The following is a 22305-nucleotide window of genomic DNA, read 5'->3' as shown; positions in this document are numbered from 1 at the left end:
CTATTTGCAGTCTTTATTTGCAGTGCAATTACTCCCAGAAAGGTAAGAATAAACATGTCAGTTAGTAAAGAGAGCATTTACTGAGAAAAAGAACCATTTAGACCTACCTGTATGTTATTGTGTATGAGTATACAGCCAAACAATGCTGTATATTTAACAGTCTTTGTTTGGTAAAAGCCAGAACGCCTGGGAATTTACTGAACAGCATGGTGTTTGGCTTTAACGTCAAGGGTTTGGTACCAGTTTCAGTAGTTGGTTATATTGAAGGTGCACTGTATTAGGAGAGGGCTGTTCACTGTGATAGTTGTACAGCAGTACAGGGCATTCATTTAGTACACAATAAACTGGGCAGCAAGGTGCACTATATCCTGCACAACATCTGTACACAAAAATATTGTACACGTATGTACTGTTGGTCTTTCTGAGCAGCAACTTACCTTTTCTTAAATACATTTATCATGGGATAATTGTGTTTAAGCATATGGCAAGTGCTCCACCATGTAGTGAGAGTGTGCTTTAAGTGTTTTTAATTTTCTGGGGCAGGTCTAATGGAACACAATTTTTACAGTGCTTTTGACTCAAGTTTTTCCTTTATATTTGTCATGGCAGGGGGGGGAGGGGCACTTTAACTGCAAGGTAGAGCACTGGCTGGGTGCTTAAATCACTAATGTCAAGAATGTCATGAAAAATACAAGGCAAAAATCAAGTGAGATGTGTCACCCTTAATAGCATTAGTACATGATATGTTTGCAGTGCACATTTTTCACCAACACAGTGTATTTCTTCACCCAAATTACCATGCACTAGATGTCCAGTTTAATAGGAACAGCTTACATCCAAATAAATCCATATTATGAAGGCATGTAATCAGAGGGTATGATGGAACTGGGCAGAAGGGCAAGATATGATAAAGTTTTAATGGCTGTGAAAGAAAAAGATGTGGGAATGTCATTTCATCGTTTCGTTTCATTTTTAAAGGCTCCAACATGCTTGCATGTGTCGGCCTTGGTCACCTAATGGCGGCTTTCCACGCTGCACGATCCATTGCAGCCCTCCTGTTCAGTCCCTTAACCCTGAGGTCACACTTAATGACCTTATCCCATGTCTTACTCGGTCTACCCCTCATAACCCCACCCCCAATATTAACACTTCTCACATGCCTCACCCAATTATCATCCCCTGTCCTCTCCACATGTCCAGACCATCTCAATCTACCTCTCCTCATCACAACACCAATACACTCCAGTCCCATCCTACCTCTCAACTCTTCCATCGTAAACCCAGCCCCCCCGGACCTTGCACGCAGGGACGCACTACGCATCCACTTAATCATTGTCATATCTGTACGTCTGAGTCAGCGAATATCCTCCTCCTTTACTGCCCAGGTCTCACTACCATACAGCATTACACTCCTAACACATGCTGCATACAAAGACCCCTTAGCACATAGGGAGAGCCCCCTCAATGTCAGAAGAGGCAACATCTCCCTGAACTTCTTCCAACCACTTCTCACCCTAGCCACAGAGCTAGCTCCAGCCCCACCTCCAGCACACAACATGTCTCCCAAATAACAAAACTCTTCCACACACTCAAGAGATTCACCAGCAAGTTCAATCCTTTCATGCTTGACAGTCTCCACCTGCTCTCCCCTAGACGCCGTACACTTAAAATCAGCATTATCTTGCAGTCTACCTCTGAAACCACTACCTCTCTTGTGCACCCATTTATCACAAACACCGCACAAGATAGAATGACTTCCCAAGCCTTTGTGGCAAACTGCACATGGCCACTCTCCCTCGTGTCTGACAGTACCGCCACCAACCCTGGATATTATCACTTTTGTTTTATCTGCATTTACCCTTAAGCCCTTGTGCCCCATACCATCTCTCCACTTCCTAAACCTTTCCTCCGCCTCCCTTTCGTTCTCTGCAATCAACACCAAATCATCAGCATACAACATCTCCCACGGGAGTCCTTTTCTAAAGTCACGTAAGAGGGGTTCAAGTACCATGATAAACAACATGGGACTCAAAACTGACCCCTGATGCACACCAACATTCATGAAAAACTCATCACTCAAATCTCCATTCACTCTTACCTGGGTGAGAGCACTCACATACATAACCATAACCACCCTAACCAGCCACTTCTCCAAGCCAAGCTTTCTCATTGCCCACTTCACCTCCTCTCTAGGGACTCTATCAAAGGCCTTTTCCAAATCAACCAAAACAAAATACAGATCCCTTCTCCTACCAATGTATTTTTCCTGAATCTGTCGAACAATGAATATGGCATCAGTGGTCCCCCTACCTGGCATAAACCCAAACTGCATCTCATCAATATTCACTCTTTCTCAAATCATACCTTCTAAAACTCTCTCCATTACCTTCATTATCTGATCTAAAAGCTTTATACCTCTATAATTTCCTCTTTCTAGGGCATCACCCTTCCCTTTATACACATTTACAGTTACACTCTTCAGCCAATCATCTGGGACAACACACTCATAAATAATCATATTTATCAGGTCAGTGACTAACATCACCCCTATATCTCCTGAGGCCTTCAACATTTCGGCAGTCAACTCAGACACACCTGCTGCCTTCCCCACCTTCATCCTGCCTAATGCCTCACTCACAGTAGCAGCATCAATCAAAGGCCAAGGGCCAAACACTGGATCTGCTGGCTCCAAACCTTCTCTGTCCCAGTCAAACTCCTCATTCAACAACCGGCTATAATACTCACTCCATGCATCTTTAATATCCTCACTGTTCACCACTTTCCTTCCTTCATCATTCTTCACACACTGCTCACCTATAATATTCCGATTATCGCTCTTCATCTGATTTGCCACCTTAAATATCATATTTTTCCTTTCCCCATGATTTAGGTCATCAAGTAAAAGTCTCTGTGACTCAGACTTCACCCTGTATACCTCTCTTTTAACCCTACGCTTGGCAGCCAAGTATTTCTTCTTGTTACCACCCTTCTTCCATTCCCGGAAAAGCCTTCTTTTCTCCTTAACTGCAGCTTCTTCACCCTCATCCCACCACCAATGTGTTGAAAGTATATTAATTCATTCATTCATCATACAGTCCAGTGTTGCCCTATGAGAGGCATAGGCACGCTGGGCTGGGCAAGTTGGTCCTGACATATAAGATTTGAGTGACCAGCCTCTTTCATCCCTGTGTGTAATTTTGTTCAATAAACTCCAGCCATCCTCTGGATATAAACCTGCACTGGCTTAGTCCAATTGGAGCACCTTAATTACCCACTAAACCACCAGGTGTCATAATTTGGTTAGAAGATTACCACCCAGTATAGTAAATGGTTTCCTGGTGTACAGGAAACCCTTTGGCTTGTCACTCAGTGTAGGGTCACCCGTGGACAGAAGGAAGAGGAATGGAAAGTAAAACTACAGTGGTTTCTCGAATTTCAACAGTTTAAAATTCGATGAATCAAATTTCGATGCATTTTGAAGTGGTCTGCCTACCTCACGTTTCGATGCAAAGTCGCGCATTTCGATGCTCTCAGGGCCAGACTCCTACCAAAACCAGCAAAGATAATATTTTTGATGCAAACCAAAATGCTAGAAGTGAAGGAAAATTATAAGAAAAAGTATGAGCATAACCTAATATCGTATGTAATGTGCTCTCAGGGCCAGACTTCAACCAAAACAAGCAAAGATAATATTTTTGATGCAAACCAAAATGCTAGAAGTGAAGGAAAAGTATAAGAAAAAGTATGACCCTAACCTAATATCGTATGTGACATGTGTCAAGAAGAGAATGAAAATCAACATCATTTATTCATATGTGGAGCACGCGATGATAAGGTTCGAGACAATTCATCATCAAGTCAATTCGCCATCATATAATTCCTCGTCAAAACATGGACGATTTCCCGTCAGGACAGTTCGCACCCTGGACTATTCCCTGTCATTCTGTAAATATACTTACAGTATTATTAACTAATCAATACAGTAATCCCTCCAGTATCCAGCGTAATAGAGCCACAGGCATGTCCGGATAGTGGTCCTGTCCGGATATTGGGCCCCAGCCTTCTGGACTTGTACTTATGGACCCTAATTCAGAAAAACACCTATACAACTCCCTCTGGACATGCATAGCACCTATTTAAGACCCAAATCACACCAATGAGGGACATAAAAGGCTGAAATAAATGCAAAAGGAGCATAAAATAAGGTTTTTGAGGTAGGTTCATACAATATTCAACATTCTGGGTACTTACAAGTCCCTGGCTCCTGGACTGGTAGTTATGGACCCTAACCTAGCCTAACTCAGAAAAACACCTCCCTACTGCACATGCATAGCACCTAAGACACAGCATATTCACACCAATAAGGGACATAAAAGAGTGAAATGAGGTGTTTGAGGTAAGTATAGTATGGAAAATACAGCAGAATACAGTATGAAACATTCTGCCTACTTACAGCAAGTCCATGGCCATCTCGATGAATAACCGCCTCCTCTCAGACCCTGACAGTAAGAAGGATTTCCTGAAGCACTTGCAGTACACTGTTCATGAAGTCTTGCCCTGAACTTAGTCATTCGCACTCAGAAGTTCATTCTCTTCACAGTGCGCACTCTTGTCTTGCGTTCCATTGTACCTTAATGAAATAAGTGTTGCACTCTGCACTTTAAGTCTTTCCACTCTTATAACCATTTTCTAAACCAAAAACACTCAAGTTAATTTATGTTACAGTTACAGTCCATTAAATTTTTGTCTTTTCACTCACAACTCTAAATCCTAACACAATGCACCGTTTTTTTCACTGCACAACGCTGTAAATTCCAGTGTGGTCTAGTGGAGAAGTTCTTGGCGTCTAATCACTGTCAGAGTCTGAGAGTAGCACAGGGAGGTGACCTAGGGGTGCGTTACTGGGTCGTGGTGATGGCGTACCCACTGCAGACGACTCTGAAGACAGACGCAAACTCACGTCAAGTGGTGACTCCACCATGGCTGATGTGCTGGACTGTGGCTCAGAGCATGAGGGCCTGTCTTGGGGAGGCAACAGAGTGGAGCCAGGGCTGGGCACAGCGGGGGTCACGGGCCTGAAAAAGCTGTCAATCATTGATTGATGCAAGGAACGACGATTCTGACGATTTATGATGCGCTGCCTGAAAGCACGCACTTCCTCCACAAGTCCCAGGGGCCCCATCTCCCTGTCGCAATCCAGGTGTTCCAGGTAGTCCAGAACAAACTCTAGGTGTTCCCGGAGTGCACTCAGCTTGGGGATGGCTGGAATTGTGTCATGCTGAGAGGAGTCCGCATCATCGTCGCCGTCCTCGTCGGAATCTTCAAGCTGGGTACTGACACCTGCAACTGAAGATGTGATCTTGATATCAGACAGGGTCTGATACCCAGGATCGCCCTCGTCGTCATCCAACCACTCACGCACTTCGTCCACATCAACATCGTCACCGTGCGCACGTAGACGTGCATGGAAGTCATCCACGTCGAAACCTAGAAAATCGTACTCCGCATCCGTTCCGAGAAGCAGACGAGACCAATCATTTTCTAGAGTCTTGACAGGGATTTCCTTCCATGCACTGGCCCAGTTGTAGATTGCAGACTTGATGTTGTAGCGGCGAAAGTTTTCCAAAGTCCTCTGGCTTCACGTGTCTCGTCCCTCCCTGCGCTCGTCCTCGTCCTCAAGAACAACCATCACCTCATCCAGGACCTTCCGGCGGTATAGGCGCTTCATTGCCACGATCACTCCTTGGTCCATTGGTTGGATGAGAGCAGTAGTATTAGGTGGCAGAAACATGCACCTAATGCGGCCATTCTCAGCCACCAAGTCCTTGTCGCACGGGTGGGCAGGTGCACTGTCGAGGAGGAGGGCTTTTACCAGTTCGCGTGGAATTCCTAGTTTCTCTGTCTGGTAATGTATGACCTCCTTGATGAAATGGCGGTGAAACCAGTCTTTGAAGATCTGGACTGTGAACCATGCCTTCAAAGAATGGTACCAGACAACAGGAAAGACATCCATCACCCCACGAAGACACCGAGGCTGCTTTGCACGGCCAACAATAACGGGCTTAAGCCAGTGCATGCCGTTAGCATTGACACAACACAAAGCAGATGTCCATTGTTTGGAGAGCTTGCGGCCAGGTACACGCTTCTCCGTCTCCTTGGCTAGAGTGTTTGTTGGCAAAGAACGATAGAATAAACCAGTTTCATCAGCGTTGTAGACTTGACCGAGAGTGAGCCCCTCCCTGTCGATCATGCCCTTCACCTTGTGCCGAAACTCGTCAACTCCATCCTCGTTAGCGTCCAAAGCTTTGCCGTGAGACTTACGGTTGGTAAAGCCATGCCGTAACTTAAACGCGAAGAGACAACCCTCGGATGCCTTGAAGTCTAGGGCGTCGTGAAGCTTGGCGAACTTCTCAGCAGCAGCCTTCAGCTCCGTACCACGTACCATCACACCAGCAGCACGTTGGTATCGATACCAAATCAACGTGGAGCGGTCGACTTCAGCAAACTTGGGAGTAAACATCACCTTCCTCTCCACATTGCGTTTGCTTCTCGATGAGAAGTCAGCCGTGTACTGCATGAGTTTGTCTCAGGATCTCTTAATATCAAACGAAGTAGATCAGGCCAGGTTAAACTCGCGGAGGATGCGTGAAGAAGACCATCCCGCATCTACTTTCTCCAATATCTCCCGCTTCTTCTCCAGAGTCAATACCACTCTCTTCCTCTTCTCAGGCGGCGGGGCCATCATCACACACACGAAGGAAAGGCATGAGAGCAGCAGGAGTGCCTGCAGCAGGTAAGGCACACCACAAAAGCGAGCACGTGGGCAACCATGACAACGAGCGTTCACTCGCGATGAGAGACAGGCGGAAAGTGGGAAGCATGCAGGGGTGCTCTAGCGGACGTCGGAGGAATGACGTGCCACAACATAGCTGTCCTGCGCCCCGTGCGCCAAGTTCAAATTACGGGCGGGAGAAAAATCTTTTTTTCTTTTTTTCTTTTTTTTTTGGGGGGGGGGGGTTCGAACCATTTTGGGAATATTGGATCCCTGGACGATTATGTCCAGTTAGTGGGGATGTCCGGATAGTGGGCATCCGGATATTAGAGGGATTACTTTTAATAACTCGAAGATAATAACGAGAAATTAAAGGAAAAGAATCACTAATAGAAATACTAAAACAAAATGAATTACGGGTGGTAGCAAATACAGTAGGCAGAATTCTGAAATGAAGAGAAGTACAGTAATTATGAATATAAGGAGCAACATAGAAATGAACAATAGAGACTGAGAAAAAAAAAAAAAAAGTCATGTTGTTTAAGGACAAGAGCTTCCAGATGGGAGCAGGCACCAACAACAACAAGCCATGTGCAAGGTGATGTTATGTTGTCGGCGGCCATCTTGCAACTGTCCTGCTAGCAGCCAGCCCTCTACAGCCAAGTGCCGCACTTTTAGACTGTACCTTCCACGTGTGGGCATGCATTTCACTGCAGTTTAGTTGTATGTATTTTCTTTGTATTTTCATCGCAACTTACCTATTTCAAGATGGCAAGCAAGAGTGGTTCTTCAGGTAGCAGTGGTAATGGACAAGAGCAGCCTGGCATCTCTAAATCTTCGCAGCCAAAGGAGAAATGGCAATACAGGAAAGGGCAGAAATACACCAAGCATACACTTGCTGACAGTATGCCAATACAATGCAGAACTACAGTTACTTAACCATAATAGTTCATAAAATTTACAGAGGGTGTGGGCAAAAAAATCATGCTTTTACGTAGTTAGGTTCGGAGGCCCCGGACCCAAACTAATTTTTCCCATAAGAAGTTCAGTTTAAATTTCAATGGTTTGAATTTTGCAGTGATTTTTAGGTACCCATGCCCATCGAAATTCGAGAAACCACTGTATGTTGTTTTTGAGGTAGGATGTGATGATCATTTATGATGGCTGGATGACACCAATTGGTGGGAAATGGGACACTCACCTTCCACTCACTCGATGTAGTGCTGGTTTGGATGTCTGCCCTTTCCTTTCTTCCTTCCTTCCTCTTCTGTCTCTCCTCCATTATTTCCTCTTCCTTCTGCCTATGGGTGACTCTACACTGAGTGACAAGCCAAATAGTTTCCTTTACACCAGGAAACCATTTACTATGCTGGGTTATAACCATATAACTAAATTATGGTGCCTGGTGGTTTAGTGGGTAATTAAGGCATTCCAGTTGGATTGAGCATGTGTAGGTTTATATCCAATGGGTGGTTGGGGTTTATAGGTCATATAATGCCACTCAGGGATGAATGAGGCTGGTCACTCTTATCTTAAACGTCAGAACCAACTTGCCTAGCCCCGGGCTCCTATGCTCCTCATGGGGCAACATAGGATTGGGTGGTGGATGGATGGATGAATTTTTTTTATTATTCTATGAAGAAGGAACCAAAGGCCAGGAGCCCACAAATTGTTCCATCCAAGAAAAACACAAAATACAAGAGAGAGCCAAATTCAAGATTCAGTTATTTTGAGATGCCTGACACACTGCATTTGAAAGACTGGAGATCATAGCTAGCAGGAAATACAGACAGAGGGAGATAGTTCCAGAGTTGACCTGTTGCATAAATGTAAGACTGGGAGTATCGGTTAACTCTTGCATTAGAGAGTTGGACAGAAAAGAGATGAGAGTTTGTTGCTAGATGGGTGCTACGCGCCCATCATAGAGGTGGAGGAATGCAGACAGTTCAGAGGAGCAGTGACTACTGAAGTAGCAATAGAAAGGAGATAAAGATGCAACAGTGCAGCAAAGAGACAGGGGTTGAAGGGAGCCAGTAAGAGGGGGGGAGAATTAATGAGACGAAAATCCTTTGATTCCACCCTATTAAGAAGAGCTGTATGTGGGGAGCATCCCCACACATGACAGTCGTACTCTACACAGGCAAAAAAATCTCGTGTATAAAGTCAACAACTGTGCAGGGGTAAAGAAGGAACGGAGTCAGCTTAGCAGAGGATGGCTGATGCCACCAATAGGTTTTCAGAGTGTGATCTACTATGACACAAGATGTGCTGTGCCCATATTATGATGGGACAGTCATTCACACTGGGATGGCATCGCAAACATGGATTCAGATTGTGATTTAAAAGACAGTGCCCATGTTAAGACAGGACAGTCATTCACAATGGCTTGGTGTTAAGCAATTATGCCCAGTGAAGAGGTTACTTGTAGGGGTAGATTATTCACTATAGGCGTTCTATTTTATGAAGGCAAGTTTGGGTGGGGCCACCTAAGACCTTGCACCACTAGCTCTGTTCCCACATCACCGCCGCCACACACGTGTAATTACGCCTGCTCACCTCTCTATCCCCTCTCTCTTCTATTTTAAGTTAGTAACTACTTATAAATGAATTTTAAATACTCTGTATAGATATAATTTAAAAAAAAAAACACAGTATAGTATAAATCCCATAAGACTTGTCAGCGTTGCTTTTGGACGTTGTCAAGTGGAGTGATACGAGAGATACCCTTGTGTGTGCGGCTCATACTCGGTCAGTCTCCCGCCATGGAAGTGTGCCTATCAAAATTCAAAACGAGAAAAACAATTAAGAAAGTAAAATTATAAGTAGTTAATATTAATATACATATGAGAGAGAGAGAGAGAGAGACGGGGGGGGGGAGAGAAGCACGTGTATGGCGGCGATGTGGCAACACAGCTAGCGGTGTGAGGTCCTAGACAGCCCCACCCAAACTGCCTTCATAAAATAAAAAGCCTCTAGGCTGATTACCTCACAGCCAAGGCCCCCACCATTGAAAACAAAAAAAATAAAATAAAAATTCAAATAAATTGATAAATGATAACATTACAGTGACTGGCATCACACAAGACCTCATGATGGGGGCTGCTTCCCTGGGTAGGATCCTCAATATTTAGTGTAGCCTACAACTGGTGGTCTCGCTACAGCCCCCAGAAAGTTAATTGGCCCTGATTACTTGGGCCTTATCCAAGGAGAGGATGTTAGTCCTTAGGACAGGATCGACCCATTCCACCCCAGGATGGGGTGGGATGGGTCGACCATCAGTGTCCTGGGATAGCAACAAGGTAAAAGAAATCCTGGTAAAAGGTTGGGCTACTAATCTGAAGACTGGAAATGGTGACCCAAGGTTAGGGCCGACCCAACAAAGATGGTAAGGGTCACTGCTGTAAAGATCTGGGAGGAATGCCAAAAGCTGTTAGTCCATCACAGGGCAGAAACAATGTTCCTGCATTCATATCTACCTAAGGACACCCCTGAGGTGTTCACAGGCGAGGAGATAGAGGGAAGTTTAGAAAACAATCTCAGGGTAGCAGTGGCCAAGCATGGCAAAAATGAGACCGTAGTATCTATCGTGTGGTTAAGCCACGAGACAATGTTATCCACCCCATGTTTAAACCATTCAGGTCTCCTGGCCACAATCATGGCTGTATCAGTACGGGTCTCCTGGCCACAATCATGGCTGTATCAGTACGGGTCTCATGGCCACAATCATGGCTGTATCAGTATGGGTCTCCTGGCCACGATCATGGCTGTATCAGTATGGGTCTCATGGCCACGATTGTGGCTGTATCAGTACGGGTCTCATGGCCACGATTGTGGCTGTATCAGTATGGGTCTCATGGCCACGATTGTGGCTGTATCAGTATGGGTCTCATGGCCACGATTGTGGCTGTATCAGTACGGGTCTCATGGCCACGATTGTGGCTGTATCAGTATGGGTCTCATGGCCACGATCGTGGCTGTATCAGTATGGGTCTCATGGCCATGATCGTGGCTGTATCAGTATGGGTCTCATGGGCACAATTGTGGCTGTATCAGTATGGGTCTCCTGGCCAAGATTGTGGCTGTATCAGTATGGGTCTCATGGCCACGATCGTGGCTGTATCAGTATGGGTCTCATGGCCACGATTGTGGCTGTATCAGTATGGGTCTCATGGCCACGATTGTGGCTGTATCAGTACGGGTCTCATGGCCACGATTGTGGCTGTATCAGTATGGGTCTCATGGCCACGATCGTGGCTGTATCAGTATGGGTCTCATGGCCATGATCGTGGCTGTATCAGTATGGGTCTCATGGGCACAATTGTGGCTGTATCAGTATGGGTCTCCTGGCCAAGATTGTGGCTGTATCAGTATGGGTCTCATGGCCACGATCGTGGCTGTATCAGTATGGGTCTCATGGCCACGATCGTGGCTGTATCAGTATGGGTCTCATGGCCACGATCGTGGCTGTATCAGTATGGGTCTCATGGCCACGATCGTGGCTGTATCAGTATGGGTCTCATGGCCACGATTGTGGCTGTATCAGTACGGGTCTCATGGCCACGATTGTGGCTGTATCAGTATGGGTCTCATGGCCACGATTGTGGCTGTATCAGTATGGGTCTCATGGCCACGATTGTGGCTGTATCAGTACGGGTCTCATGGCCACGATTGTGGCTGTATCAGTATGGGTCTCATGGCCACGATCGTGGCTGTATCAGTATGGGTCTCATGGCCATGATCGTGGCTGTATCAGTATGGGTCTCATGGGCACAATTGTGGCTGTATCAGTATGGGTCTCCTGGCCAAGATTGTGGCTGTATCAGTATGGGTCTCATGGCCACGATCGTGGCTGTATCAGTATGGGTCTCATGGCCACGATCGTGGCTGTATCAGTATGGGTCTCATGGCCACGATTGTGGCTGTATCAGTATGGGTCTCATGGCCAAGATTGTGGCTGTATCAGTATGGGTCTCATGGCCACGATCGTGGCTGTATCAGTATGGGTCTCATGCCCAAGATTGTGGCTGTATCAGTATGGGTCTCATGGCCACGATCGTGGCTGTATCAGTATGGGTCTCATGGGCACAATTGTGGCTTGCCTATTTGCCTGCAACTCAAAACTGTAGCTGGTGAATGTTATCAGTAGTTCTCTCAATATTTTTTCATTTCCTGGGTATTACACAATCCAATTGTGAAGAAATAAACACAGACTTATGATTTTGCGTTAGTAGGAGTGTTTCTCTGTCATTATCTATACAGAGACACCACACACCACTTGCTGTGCAGTTTCCCATCGTTATTCCGGCCCTTGTATGGTAAGTAGAACCCTAATATTTTGTAGAGAGATGAGTATTAGTTCCTTATGCATGAATATTATGTATCTTTCTAAATTTACAAACCTTGATTTTTTGGTAAAAAATGCAGTTTCTCAGGCTGGACCTATCTGCGGCCTGAAAGGGTTAAGCCACATGATGGTGCTATCCAGTCTGTGGTTAAGCCACATGATGGTGCTATCCAGCCTGTGGTTAAGCCACATGATGGTGCTATCCAGCCTGTGGTTAAGCCACATGATGGTGCTATCCAGGGGCGCACCCAGAAATTTTCTAAGTGGGGGGCCCGTAGTGAGGTGAGGTCAGGTAATTTGATAATTACAGGGAGGTCACATGCAGGTATAGAGTCAGGGAGCTGCTGGCTCATGTGTTACTCTTTGTTTGAACTTGCCAATTTTTCATGTATTGCAGTTATTGAAATAAATACAGGGTGCAACACGAGTTTCTGCAAATATTTGTGGAGGTGAAAGAATACGTCATTCTGAGTAGAAAATCTTCTATACACATATGTTTTTTAAGGAATACTATAGGCTTGACGTGGATTTTTAACATTACACAACGCAACCGTCACACAGAGATGAGTTGGTTAGGGGGAGTGGCAGGAAGGGAGGAGGGGAGTGATCAGCTGACTGTCAGTCAGTACACACTTTCCCGCCAAGATAAGTAGGCGTGCTCAGATTACGAGTCAAACCCTTGATTTATTTTGTACCAATTTGAGAGCCAGAAACTGCAGATAATGCCTTACACTTTCAGTAATGTGGAGTATGCAGATATGATATTTATTTACAGGTTCTGCAATGGAAGTGCAAGTGCTGCTGTACAGGAATACAGAAGAAGATACCCAAACAGAAAATCTCCCAATGTTCGAACATTCTACACAGTTTTTCAACACCTTCGTGACAGACAAGATTTGTAAAATCCATCCTAGACAATTTACCTACCAACAAAGCTCCAGGTCCAGATGGAATTCCGCCAATTGTTTTGAAAAAGTGTTCCCCTGAACTTGCCTCTGTCCTAGCTAAATTATTCAGACTATGCATACGTACTTCTTTATTCCCAAATTCATGGAAGGAAGCCAATATCCGCCCAGTTCCGAAGAAAGGAAGTTCATCTGACCCCTCCAATTACAGACCAATAGCTATCACATCTTCTCTTGGTAAGGTATTTGAAACTTTAATTAATAAGCATATTGTTAAACATCTTGAATCCAACAACTTAATTAATGATAGACAATACGGTTTTCGCCACGAAAGATCCACCATTGACATACTCAATTTCTTAACTCATACCATCCATCAATCAATTGATCTTTTTGGAGAAACTCATGCAGTAGCTCTTGATATCTCTAAAGCTTTCGACAGAGTATGGCACCGTTCCCTGCTGTCCAAACTCCCTTGCTATGGACTAACGTCTTTTGTTCCTTTGATTTCTTCTTATCTTAGTGACAGGAAAATAAGAGTAAAAGTAGATGATGTATATTCGAATTTCCACTCAATTAACGCCGGCGTGCCACAGGGATCAGTTCTGGCGCCAACCCTATTTCTGGTTCATATTAATGATCTCTTATCTGTCACTCACAATCCCATTCACTCATATGCAGATGACTCAACACTACATAGTTCATTCACACTCAGACATCCATTTACAAAGTCTAATATCTCTACCTCTCAACTCAATACAGCCATCTCCATAAATCAAGATCTATCTACAATCAGTGAATGGGGACAAAACAACCTTGTCTCTTTTAATGCTAGTAAAACTAAATATATACAGTTTACTAATAGACAGATATTGCCAGATTCGTACATTACCTTCAGTGCTACTAATATTCCCATCTCCAGAAGTGTTGAAATTCTTGGTGTCTCACTTAACAGTGCCCTCAGCTGGACCTCTCATGTCAGATCACTTGCTAAAACCGCCTCAAAGAAACTTGGATTATTGTACAGAGTCCGTAACTTCTTCGCCGATGAGCAGTTAGCTATAATTTATAAGAGTCATGTGCGCTCTCAGCTTGAATATTGCTCACCCTTGTGGAATGGTTGTGGAGAGGTTGCATTAAGACAACTAGACAAAATTCAGAATAAAGCTGTTAGAATCATTAACAACCCTGCCATTACATATAAACTACCTCCCCTGCAAGTAAGAAGGAATGTTGCCTCCCTTGCATTATTTTACAGATATTTTTTTGGCAAATGCTCTGACGAAGTTGCGTCCATGGTGCCACCTCTCCATGCCTTCCCTCGTGCTACACGGGCATCTGGTAGCGCTCATGACTGGAATGTCACTCAACCACATTGCAGAACTTCTGCCTATCAGAATTCTTTCATTCCCCGAACTGCATCTCTCTGGAACTCGCTTCCCCAGAGTTGTTTTCCTCCAAATTTCAACCTACAACTGTTCAAGTCTAACTGTTACAGATATTTTATGAACAGAGGACACCAGTAATCTGGTGTATGGATTATTTTTTTTCTCCATTTGTTTTTCCTTCCTCCGTTGTTATTAAAAAAAAAAAAAAAAAAAAAAAAAAAAAAAAGGGTCTTTCCCCAGAATAGGTCAACAGCTGAATGAATAGAGGAACGTGGAAGGGTATGGCAGATTTTTGATACAGTGCAACGCAGCCCAGACATATTAGCACAAGGAGAATTTCTCTCCAACTTGGAGTTTCTCACATGAAAGCCTGGAGGGTGTTGAGAAGTGAAGGTTTTCATTCATATCATCTGCCTAAGGTTCAACATCTTCAGGATGGAGATTCTGTGAGGCAACTAGATTTGTGTAAATGGTTACAAGATAATTCCCAGCTATGGAAATACATTTTATTCACAGATGAAGCCACATTTACCCATGCTGGACTGCACAATAACCATAATGAACATTGGTGGTCAAAGGAGAATCCACACAAAATGGTAGAATGTAATTTCCAATACAGATTTTCCATTAATGTCTGTTGTGGCATAATTGGTGATCAAATGATTGGCCCACATATCTTTGAAGATCGCCTTAATGGGGATGCTTATGCTAAATTTTTGATAGATTACCTCCCCTTACTCCTGGAAGATGTTCCTCTGGCCACACGACACCGACTAGTTTTTAAGTATGACAGGGCTCCACCACACTTCAGTAACCAAGTAAGGCAGCACCTTGACCTGACATTTCCTGAAAAGTGGATAGGTCGAGAAGGACCACACCAATGGCCTGCCAGATCACCGGACCTAACATCACTGGATTTTTATCTCTAGGGACACATGAAATCACTGGTATTCAAAACGAAAATCAACTACAAACAAGAACTTCTGCAGACAATAATGGAAGTTTCGGAGCACATCAAGAACAAGCCAGAAATTTTGAGGAAAAGTCCACATTCCATGTTGCAATGAGCGGGACTGTGTATTGAAGCTAATGGTGGCCGCTTCGTACACTTGAGATCATCACAGTACTTCTGTAGGTTTGTAGTGGTGAGAAGTGACTGACTGTAGACTTGGCGAGAGAGTACTGACATTCAGCTGATCGCAAATAAATGTTGTCACCTTAATTTTACAGTATTTTTCTTGCTAATTACAATCATACTGTCCTCATGTAATCCTTATCAGTGAATTACATAATGCCTATTAATAGCATGATTTCCCATTTGAAGGTATTCTTATGTTCCATAACTTGCATAAAAAATCATAATTTCACCAAGTTGGCATCGTGCGTCCAGATAGCCTCCCTCCTCCCCTCCCCTCCTCCCTGCCACTCCCCTAACCGACTCATCTCCATGTGACAGTTGCATTGCGTAATGTAAAAAATCCACGTCACGCCTATAGTATTTCTTAAAAAGCATATGTGTATAGAAGATTTTCTACTCAGAATGATGTATTCTTTCACCTCTGCAAATATTTGCAGAAACTCGTGTTACGCCCTATATATATATATATATATATATATATATATATATATATATATATATATATATATATATATATATATATATATACATATATATATACAGTATAAATTTTTAAAGGACCCAGAGAGCTAAGGGGGGGCCCTGGGCCCGGTAGCCCCCCCCCCAGGTGCGCCCCTGGTGCTATCCAGCCTGTGGTTAAGCCACATGATGGTGCTATCCACCCTATGGTTAAGCCACATGATGGTGCTATCCACCCTATGGTTAAGCCATGTGATGGTGCTATCCACCCTATGATTATGCCACATGATGATGCTGTGGTTAAGCCACATGATGGTGGTATCCAGCCTGTGGTTAAGCCACATGATGGTGCTATCCACCCTGTGGTTAAGCCACATGATGGTGCTATCCATACTGTGGTTAAGCCACATGATGGTGCTATCCAGCCTGTGGTTAAGCCACATGATGGTGCTATCCAGCCTGTGGTTAAGCCACATGATGGTGCTATCCAGCCTGTGGTTAAGCCACATGATGGTGCTATCCAGCCTGTGGTTAAGCCACATGATGGTGCTATCCAGCCTGTGGTTAAGCCACATGATGGTGCTATCCAGCCTGTGGTTAAGCCACATGATGGTGCTATCCAGCCTGTGGTTATGCCACATGATGGTGGTATCCACCCTATGGTTATGCCACATGATGGTGCTATCCACCCTATGGTTATGCCACATGATGGTGCTATCCACCCTATGGTTATGCCACATGATGGTGCTATCCACCCTATGGTTATGCCCCATGGTGATGCTGTGGTTAAGCCACATGATGGTGGTATCCAGCCTGTGGTTAAGCCACATGATGGTGCTATACACCCTGTGGTTAAGCCACATGATGGTGCTATCCACCCTGTGGTTAACCCGCTGCGTCCCGTTGACGTATGGATACGTCACCACATTTTGTCACGATGACACCCAATGACGTATCCATACGTTTTGCAATTGTGAGGTCCGTCATTTGCACATTTTTCAAGTTTCACAGGTGATTTTTGGTAGGTCTGTGTGGGATACCTTCCTCTACCCAATGCCAGGCAGGGATAATGCCTGACCCCACATGACCCCTCTTCCCCCCCGCACGCCATTTTCTCGGCAACTCACCTGTTAGCAGTGACCTGGACAATAAAGACATGTTGCACCATGGTCTCTCCAATAATGAAATTCAAGGCGAAAGTGATTCCAGAGGTGGAGGACAAAGGAAAAAAGAAGCCAGAGGATGAAACAAGCAAAAGTGATGAGGCGGTAACATTGTAAAGGAAGGTGCCGTATGTTGATGTTTTAGTGAGTGAACAATGCTTATATTGCCTATATTATTGTGTGAAAAGCAATATATTCTTGTACTACATATAAATTCATATCAAATAAATATTTACATATAATGAGTGTTTTGAAATAGTTACCCCTCCCAAGACGACCTTTTCTCTGGAGCCTGGCATGAGAGAACACGGTACCAAGGTGGGGGTACTGTTACCTGTATTTGGTATTTCTAAACTCAACTGAGCACTTTCTCTCTGAATATTTGATGTTTCTCATAAAAAGCGAAGATTTAGCAAAAAAAAAAAAAAAAAAAAAATTTTCTATAATCTGCCGGGATTGGGGGGGAGTCACTGGTGAAAAATTTGCCGGGATGGGGCGGGTTGAGCCACATGATGGTGCTATCCAGCCCGTGGTTAAGCCACATGATGGTGTTATCCAGCCTGTGGTTAAGCCACATGATGGTGCTATCCAGCCTGTGGTTAAGCCACATGATGGTGCTATCCAGCCTGTGGTTAAGCCACATGATGGTGCTATCCAGCCTGTGGTTAAGCCACATGATGGTGCTATCCAACCTATGGTTAAGCCATATATATATATATAGGCTGTGTGTATTATCACTGTACAGTGATATTACTGATCCCATTATAGTCACCGCACAGTGAAAAGAACAATGGCTTTATTATCACCGGTCGGTGATCATATGTTTTTCGGTATTTTAACCGAGAATCTGAAATAATTTATGGTTACTTATCAATTGCCATCATAGGATGTTAAAAGGTATTTAATAAAAATACAGTTATTCCATATTAAAATCAAAAGGTATTTAATAAAAATACATTTATTACATATTAAAATCAAAAAGTATTTTATGAAAATACATTCATTCCATATTCCATACTGAATATTAGGCCACAGTAAGATTTAAACAGTACTAGTTTTAAACAGTCTTAGTGGCAGTGGTATACAGAACATTACGCATCATTTGAATCACTACTAATTATCGCTTTCTTGCTTCCTTTTGTGGACTGCTTACTTGTTTTCCGTTTGACTCCAGCTTTAGCAACTTTAGAATGATTAAATCGTCCTAATACCTTTGACACTTTAGGATGACCCCTCATTTTTACCGTAGGAAGATGAGCATTCATTAACTGTAGTCATTGTGATTGGTGAAGCTGGTGTGTGTGACGTCGATGAACCTGGTGTGTGTGACGTCGGTGAAGCTGGTGTGTGTGACAACGATGAAGCTGGTGTGTGTGACGTCGATGAAGCTGGTGTGTGTGACGTCGGTGAAGCTGGTGTGTGTGACGTCGGTGAAGCTGGTGTGTGTGACAACGATGAAGCTGGTGTGTGTGACGTCGATGAAGCTGGTGTGTGTGACGTCAGTGAAGCTGGTGTGTGTGACAACGATGAAGCTGGTGTGTGTGACGTCGGTGAAGCTGATGTGTGTAACGTCGGTGAAGCTGATGTGTGTAACGTCAGTGAAGCTGATGTGCTTGACATCTGTGGACTAGCAGCATACTGGTAATCATTACCCTGTTCCCAGCAAGTAAGAATACGTTTCAGCATATCAAGTCGTGCTTTGTACACTTCAGTTCCACTATTAGTTAGCACTGCTGTGAGGCGCTGCATTGTCTCTTGACTCTCTCGGAATTTTTGGGCAGGGGTCATTGGACACTGGGGTCGTGTAATGTGCATGATGGAGGTCTTGGGTTCTAAAGCCACTGCAGGAATCAGTGTATTCCCCTTCCGCCATCGGGACTGCATGCTGATAGTTGAAACATCAATATTCTCTTGTCTTACAACGGCAATAATGTGATTACATGGCAAGAAATGTTGACTATAAAAAGTGCATGAGCAGCTGAGTTCAGCACCAGATTCACCCTTTCTCATTACTTTTTGGTCAGTAGACCCTATTTTCACAACAAAGAGGCCAGGCGAATCTAATGTGATCGATAAAGAATCTGAGGGCTTGGATAGCTTATGGTGTTTCATCATGAGTTTAACTGCATGTTCCGTGAACTGACTGTATAATTTGTTCAATAGAACATCATGAACTCCATATTCAACGGATGTACATGTCTGCAAAAACTGCTTGTAGGCTCGCTCATCATTTAAGATGGAATTATGAAGCATAATTTTACGTATGCACTCAGACATCGATGTAGTTGATGTTAGGAAGTGCTTTAGTTTACCGTTTTCTGCTTCAATGTGGTTGTTAGTGTCATTTCCAAATGTTAACTTAGCAGACCGTAGGTATGTGGCCCACATATCTTTACAGTTTATCCAGTTTGTACATATATATTGAAACATACTGGAATCTTGCTGTTGTAACACAGACAAGGTAGACCGAAAGGAATTTTCATTATGGGCATAGACAAGTTGTTTCAGAGTACCAAAAATTTCATTCTTTTTAGTGACAGGAAGCACAAGTTCAGACACCTTTTTCTTGAAATATTTCAGGACATGAAATTTGCAAAGTAACAAGTCTGCTTTCGGAAGTAAGGCACGGACTGCTTGAATTTCGTTCTGGTCCTTGTCAGTCATAACTGTCTTGGTCTGGTTTACATTCTCCATCATCCTACAAAATGATGACATTACCTCCCGCATTATGTCTGCTGTTTCACTCCTTACAAATGCGTAAAAGACAGCCCTGCCACGACCTAGGTTGTCTTGGACAAGAATCATGTAGAGCCGATAATTATATCTGTTAATTTTGTAAGTTCCATCCATGAAAATTATTTCTGGATATTTACAGTACATGCTTATCATCTCATTAGTAGCAAATGCAATCATTTGGATGGCCCTACTTTCATCCACTGATATATCTACCTTTCCTTTTCCTGCATCCACAATTTCATCCACTATTTCTGTCAACTTACCGATGTCTGATATTCCATCCTCACTTTGCACTTTCCGCTTCAAATTTCGTACATCTTGCATGGTTACTGCTTTATGGTATTTACCCTGGAGGAAGGATTTTAACTGCTTGTTGTCTGGGTTAAGTTTCACTACATCCTCTGCGTCTCCCATCTCCGAACTTGTCAGTCTGCGTTTCTGGCTATAGAAGGGCTGTAAAGCTACACTGACCTCATGATTATGCTGTAGATACGTCTTTGTGATAACCAGCTTGTTTTTTCTTGCTGTTAGTGCCACCAACACATTACAGCCACATGGAAGATATCGCTGTTTTTGTCTTATACCCAGTCCTTTCCGTTTCGGACTGCCGTAGTGTACACACACGAATGAAACAGAGCCGTACTTCAGTTCGACAGGGATTTGCTGCTGACGACGCTTATTTTCACTGATAACGGAGCTAGAAGACTTCACTCGAAACACGGACCCTGTGTGATTCTGATATTTCTTGAAAAAGTATTCAAATTCTACAAAAGAGTTAAACGTGTCAGTGGAGAAAATATCCCTGAAGACAGATGTTGTGTCTGTACCGGTACATGTGTCTGCCTGTATGTCGTCTTGCCTGTAGTCAGCAGATGAACTAGCTGGATATTCCTGTGGTTCTGCTGACGTGTGTAACTCCATGTCGTTTGGCTCATGGTTGGTAGGAGAAGGATAATCTGGAACTTCTGCGTGTCTTCCTCCATGTTGTCTTGCCTGGTAGGAGAAGGATAATCTGGATCTTCTGCGTAATTGTCTTCCTCCATGTTGCCTTGGCTGAGGTCAGCAGGTCACTGATACTATCGAGTCGAACGCCAGACTATACTGCGGTGGCGGGAGTGGAGGCGACTGTTTACAAAACACGTCCCCGCACCTCCCTTCCTAATCCCCCTTCACCACCCTAATGTTGTAACTACTTGTCTGAGTGATAAACAAAGCTTCTGAAATCCCTCCCTCAATACTTCCCCTCCTTACCCTCTCACCACCTCCCTCCCTACTCCCCCTTCACTGGCCTCTAACTACTACCAGTGATAAACAAAGCTCCTGATATCCCTCCTTCCCAATCCCCCTTCACTACCCTCAGAACACTTAGCCAATGTCCGTACACCGTGATAATAACGTTACCAGCAATATCACCGCGCTGTGATAATAACGTCACCTGTAATATCACCGCGCTGTGATAATAACGTCACCTTTAATATCACTGTGCGGTGATAATAGTCACTCCCATATATATATATATATATATATATATATATATATATATATATATTCAATTAATAACAGAGAAGCAATAAGAAGTGCAATGAAATTCGAAAAGGCGATCACATGAGTAGTCATGTGCACACAAGAAAAAAAAAAAAAAAGGGCAAGTATTTCCAGGTGAGTGCAAGACGAATAATGGTCGTTTTCTCTATTGACTGTTACTAATGCAGGCATGAGTGTGAAAAATAAAGTGATGAACAATCAGGATGCTGCAAGTCTGGCTATGTTAATGATTAAAGAAGTGGAGTAGTAGTAGTAGTAGTAATAGTTGTTCCCTAGGCAGTCTGGCCAAACAGCCCCAAGCCCCTTAGGAAGGCTATGACCGAGACCGGGCTCTCCCACAGAGCTCTCAAAGAATGTATGTTGTGTTGTTGGCGTAGGTGATTGTTTGCAATATAGTCTTCCATGATGTGCTTAATAGTATGGAGTGCTGTGTTGCATCCTGGACAGGCATCAATGATGGAGTCATCTAGCCTCTTCTGGTAGCTTAAGAGGGCTGGATTGTGCCCACATCTCAGCCTGGCCAGGTGGACCCTGTCCTCACGAGGGAGATAGGATTCAGAAGGGTGGATGTCAGGAGGCCGTGCATGCAGCTGCGTGTTGTCTTTATGTGACTAAATGGAGCAGCGAGTGATCTGAGTGTGGATCTGCTTCTGGAAGCTGATCTGAGGTGGGCAAGGGTGAAGAGATGACAGTATTTGTGTATGGTATCGTGTGCTGGGTGTTGTTTTGATGTTCCTTGGTGTGGGTGGATGTGCTGCCATGTAATATAGTGTATGTCGTGGGTTTGTGGAGGCTGCAGCAAGAAACTGGGTGCCTCTCATGTCTAGGTGATCATTGACTTTGAGGACTTTGGTT

The 22305-nt window shown here is 44.0% G+C and overlaps 1 protein-coding gene across 1 annotated transcript in view; it reads right to left on the bottom strand.

Moving 5' to 3' along the window:
* LOC145410561 (uncharacterized) overlaps positions 1 to 20826 on the bottom strand; it is a 37381-nt gene extending 16555 nt beyond the window's left edge. Inside the window, exon 1 of the mRNA XM_080280679.1 lies at positions 20169 to 20826. Coding sequence (XP_080136805.1) covers positions 20169 to 20826 — 658 coding nt within the window. The remainder of the gene's footprint in view (positions 1 to 20168) is intronic.
* Between the last annotated feature and the right edge of the window lie 1479 nt (positions 20827 to 22305).

The sequence above is a fragment of the Coenobita brevimanus genome, chromosome 86 (assembly GCF_032717465.1).
Source record: "Coenobita brevimanus isolate Jiangsu-jjx chromosome 86, ASM3271746v2, whole genome shotgun sequence".
NCBI classification, from domain to species: Eukaryota; Metazoa; Arthropoda; class Malacostraca; order Decapoda; family Coenobitidae; genus Coenobita; species Coenobita brevimanus.
Note: the sequence above shows the minus strand (reverse complement) of the source record. Positions and strands in the feature narration are given on the sequence as shown.